This window comes from Rhinopithecus bieti, unplaced genomic scaffold, assembly GCF_001698545.2.
Source record: "Rhinopithecus bieti isolate Rb0 unplaced genomic scaffold, ASM169854v2 scaffold_81727, whole genome shotgun sequence".
Taxonomy (NCBI): domain Eukaryota; kingdom Metazoa; phylum Chordata; class Mammalia; order Primates; family Cercopithecidae; genus Rhinopithecus; species Rhinopithecus bieti.
Window position 1 is genome coordinate 291149 of NW_016834786.1, and position 4795 is coordinate 295943.

Here is a 4795-nt window from a genome sequence, read left to right on the forward strand (position 1 = left end):
AAAAAAAAAAAAAAAAAAAAAAAAAAAAAATTAAAATACTTTTCTAAAGCCAGTGCAGTGGTTCACACCTGTAATCCCAGCACTTTGGGAGGCTGAGGTGGGAGGGTCGCTTGAACCCAGGATTTCAAGACTAGCCTAGGCAACATAGTGAGATGCTGTCTCTATTAAAAAAAAAAAAAAAAAAAAAAAAAAAAGCCAGGCGCGGTGGCTCATGCCTGTAATCCCAGCACTTTGGGAGGCCAAGGCAGGCAGATCATGAGGTCAGGAGATTGAGACCATCCTGGCTAACATGGTGAAACCCCGTCTCTACTAAAAAATAAAAAAAATTAGCCCGGCGTGGTGGTGGGCGCTTGTAGTCCCAGCTACTTGGGAGGCTGAGGCAGGAGAATGGTGAACCTGGGAACTGGAGCTTGCAGTGAGCCAAGATCGTGCCACTGCACTCCAGCCTGGGCGACAGAGCAAGACTCCGTCTCAAAAAAAAAAAAAAAAACTTAAAAAAATCCAGTCTAGGCCATGTGCGGCGCAGTGGCTCACACTTGTAATTCCAACACTTTGGGAGACCAAGATGGGCAGATCACGAGGTAAGGAGTTCGAGACCAGCCTGGCCTACATAGTGAAACTCCATCTCTACTAAAAATACAAAATTAGCCAAGCATGGTGGCGCATGTCTGTAATCTCAGCTACTCGGGAGGCTGAGGCAGGAGAACTGCTTGAACCCGGTAGGCAGAGGTTGCAGTGAGTGGAGATCGTGTCACTGCACTCCAACCTGGGTGACAGAGCAAGACTACTTCTTGAAAAAATAAAAGGACAGGCGTGGTGGCCCACACCTGTAATCCCAGCACTTTGGGAGGCTGAGGCGGGTGGTCAGGAGTTCAAGACCAGCCTCGCCAAGATGGTGAAACCCTGTATCTACTAAAAATACAAAAATTAGCCAGGCGTTGTGGCAGGCGCCTGTAATCCCAGATCCTCAGGAGGCTGAGGCAGAGAACTGCTTGAACCCGGGAGGTGGAGGTTGCAGTGAGCTGAGATCGCGGCACTGCATTCTAGCCTGGGCGACAGAACAATACTCTCTCAAAAAAAAAAAAATAAGAAGAAGAAGAAAAAAATAAATAAAATAAAATAAATAAATAAATAAAAATTCAATCTACTTTCTTCTTCTGACAGCTACATTTTGTGGATTTATTTACGATGTGAAAAACCAGCTTCTACACCAGTGAAGATTACCTGTATATGCCTGTCACAAAGTTGTTAGTCAATTATTAAAAACTTTTATATTGTTTTCATTAAGCTCTTTAATATCTTACAATTATTTGTGATTTCCTGTTATATAACCTTTCCTGTGAAGACTCATGACATTAGCATTTTGCTTGTCCTTCAATCTCTTCTTCCAGGGCCAACCACCACAGGATAGGTAATAGGTAACTGTATATACTAAGAATTTCAACTTATGGTGGGGTGCGGTAGTTCACGCCTGTAATCCTAGCACTTTGGGAGGCTGGGACAGGCGGATCACTTGAGATCAGGAGTTTGAGAACAGCCTAGCCAACATGGTGAAACCCTGTCTCTACTAAAAGTACAAAAAAAATTAGCTGGGCATGGTTGTGCATGCCTGTAATCTCAACTACTCGGGAGGCTGAGGCAGAAGAATTGCTTGAACCTGGGAGGCAGAGGTTGCAGTGAGCCAAGATTGCACCACTACACTCCAGCCTCGACAGAGTGAGACTCCATTTCAAAAAAAAAAAAAAGGATACCACATTTTATTTATCTGTTGATTGGTTGATGGACACAGCAATTCTTTTTTATTTTATTGTTTAGTAGTGGCAGGGGTCTCCCTCTGTTGCCCAGGCTGGTCTCAAACTCCTGGGCTCAAGCAATCTGCCCACGTTGGCCTCCCAAAGTGTGAGGATTACAGGCATGAGCCACTGTAGCTTAGCTGGCAGGACACAGCAATTCTTTTTTTTTTTTTTTTTTTGAGATGGGGTTTTGCTCTTGTTGCCCAGGCTGGAGTGCAATGGCACGATCTCTGCTCACTGCAACCTCTGCCTCCCAGGTTTAAGCAATTCTCTTGCCTCAGCCTCCCAAGTAACTGGCATTACACGCATGCGCCACCACGTCTGGCTAATTTTTGTATTTTTAATAGAGATGGGGTTTCTCCATGTTGGTCAGGCTGGTCTCGAACTCCTGACCTCAGGTAATCTGCCTGCCTCGGCTCCCCAAAGTGCTGAGATTACAGGTGTGAGCCACTGTGCCTGGCCCCACAGCAATTCTTAAAACCACACTTTTCTAAATTATTGAAGTCTAGGTTGCTGGGATTTACCAAAGATAATAAAGAGAGATACAAAATGCCAAATAAAACACTACCTATAGGAAGCAGTGAGGTCCCATGTCCCTAACTCAATGGAGAGAAAATTACATTATGTGCTTACCTTATCTGGTGCATTTTTGCTTAACATTAAAGGAAAGACTCGTTCATGAAGCCAGTACTTGCGATTGTTGTTATTACAGCCATACAGGAAGATATTATTCTTACGACTGTGGCCATGGAAATCACAATACAACAGAACCTCTCTTTCTTCAAGAAGTCTATTGAGGGGGCAAACAAAGGACTCAGTGGACACCCAAATGCATGCAAATAATTAAGGATCATTTGGTATCTCTTCCTTAAATACAGCTGCTGATACTTTCCCTCCTAAGAAAATCTCAACTCCAGTGGCCTTCAATGGACCCTATCTCCATTCTCAGCCATTGCAGAAAACATGTCATCAGCTTGCCTTGCCAGTCAGAGGGACTTGAAATGGAGAGTTTCTTTTTTCCTTTTTGAGACAGGGTCTTGCTCTGTTGCTCAGGCTGCAGTGTAGTGGCCTGACCATGGCTCACTGTAGCCCTGACCGCCTGGGCTCAAGTCACCCACCCACCTCAGCCTCCTAAGTAGTTGGGACTACAGGCACACACCAATACACCCAGCTATTTCTGTTTCTGCTTTTTTTTTTTTTTTTTTTTTTTTGTAGAGACAGGGTGATATAGGTTGGGTATTTGTCTCTGCCCAAATCTCATGCTGAATATAACCAGCAGTGTTGGAGGTGGGGTCTAGCGAGAGGTATTTGGATAGTGGGGGTGGATCCCTCATGAGTGGCTTGGGCCATCCCTCTGGTGAAACTTGAGCTCTCACTCTGACTTTGCACAAGATCTGGTTGTTTAAAAATGTGTGACTCATGCCTGTAATCCCAGCACTTTGGGAGGCTGAGGCGGGCGGATCACGAGGTCAGGAGATGGAGACCATCCTGGCTAACATGGTGAAACCCCGTCGCAATTAAAAATACAAAAAATTAGCTGGGCGTGGTGGCAGGCGCCTGTAGTCCCAGCTACTCGGGAGGCTGAGGCAGAAGAATGGCATGAACCTGGGAGACAGAGCTTACAGTGAGCCAAGATCGCGCCACTGCACTCTAGCCTGGGTGACAGAGCAGCGAGGCTCTGTCTCAAAAAAAAAAAAAAAAAAAAAAAGTGTAACACCAGCCAGGCGTGGTAGCCCACACCTGTAATCCCAGCACTTTGGGAGGCCGAGGCGGGTGGATCACCTGAAGTCAGAAGTTCGAGACCAGCGTGACCAAGATGGTGAAACCCCATCTCTATTAAAAATACAAAATTAGCTAGGTGTTGTGGTGCATGCCTGTAATGCCAGCTACTCGGGAGGCTGAGGCAGGAGAATCACTTGAACACAGGAGGCGGAGTTGCCGTAAGTCGACATTGCACCATTGCACTCCAGCCTGGGCAACAAGAGTGAAACTCTATTTCAAAAAAAAAAAAATGAACTCTGTCTCAAAAAAAAAAAAAAGTGTGGCACCTCCCCTACACTTATTCTCTCTCTCCTCCTGCTTTTGCCATGTGATGTGCCTGCTCCCTCTTTGCCTTCTGCCATAATTGTACGCTTCCTGAGGCCTCCCTAGAAGTTAAGCAGATGCTAGCACCATGCTTCTTGTAAAGCTGTAGAACTATGAGCCAATTAAACCTCTTTTCTTTATAAATTACCCAGTCTAAGGGCTTTCCCTTTCCCTTTCCCTTCCCTTGCTTTCTTGCTTTCTTGCTTGCTTTCTTGCTTGCTTTCTTGCTTTCTCTTTCTTGCTTGCTTTCTTTCTTTCTTTCTTTTCTTTCTTCTTTTCTTCCTTTCTCCCTTTCTCCCTTTCTCTCTTTCTCTCTTTCTTTCTTTCTTTCTTTTTGTTGAGACAGTCTCACTTTGTCCCCTAGGCTGGAGTGCAGTGGCCGGATCTCAGCTCACTGCAAGCTCCGCCTCCCGGGTTTACGCTATTCTCTCGCCTCAGCCTCCCGAGTAGCTGGGACTACAGGCGCCCACCATCTCGCCCGGCTAATTTTTTGTATTTTTTTAGTAGAGACGGGGTTTCACCATGTTAGCCAGGATGGTCTCGATCTCCTGACCTCGTGATCCGCCCGTCTCGGCCTCCCAAAGTGCTGGGATTACAGGCTTGAGCCACCGCGCCCGGCCTCTTTCTTGCTTTCTTTCTTTCTTTCTTTTCTTTCTTCTTTTCTTCCTTTCTCCCTTTCTCCCTTTCTCTCTTTCTCTCTTTCTTTCTTTCTTTCTTTTTGTTGAGACAGTCTCACTTTGTCACCTAGGCTGGAGTGCAATGGTGTGATCTTGGCTCACTGCAACCACTGCCTCCCAGGTTCAAGCAATTCTACTGCTTCAGCCTCCTGAGTAGCTGGGATTATAGGCATGTACCACCATGACAGGCTAATTTTTGTATTTTTAGTAGAGATGGAGTTTCTCTCTTTTTTTTTTTTT

The 4795-nt window shown here is 45.6% G+C and overlaps 1 protein-coding gene across 6 annotated transcripts in view; it reads right to left on the reverse strand.

Annotated features, from left to right (window-relative positions):
* AGBL2 (AGBL carboxypeptidase 2) overlaps window positions 1-4795 on the reverse strand; it is a 75100-nt gene that overhangs the window by 45383 nt on the left and 24922 nt on the right. For all 6 annotated transcript variants that reach the window (XM_017865773.1, XM_017865770.1, XM_017865768.1 and 3 more), the window contains exon 9: window positions 2427-2583. In XM_017865773.1, the coding sequence (XP_017721262.1) occupies window positions 2427-2583 (157 nt within the window). The remainder of the gene's footprint in view (window positions 1-2426; window positions 2584-4795) is intronic.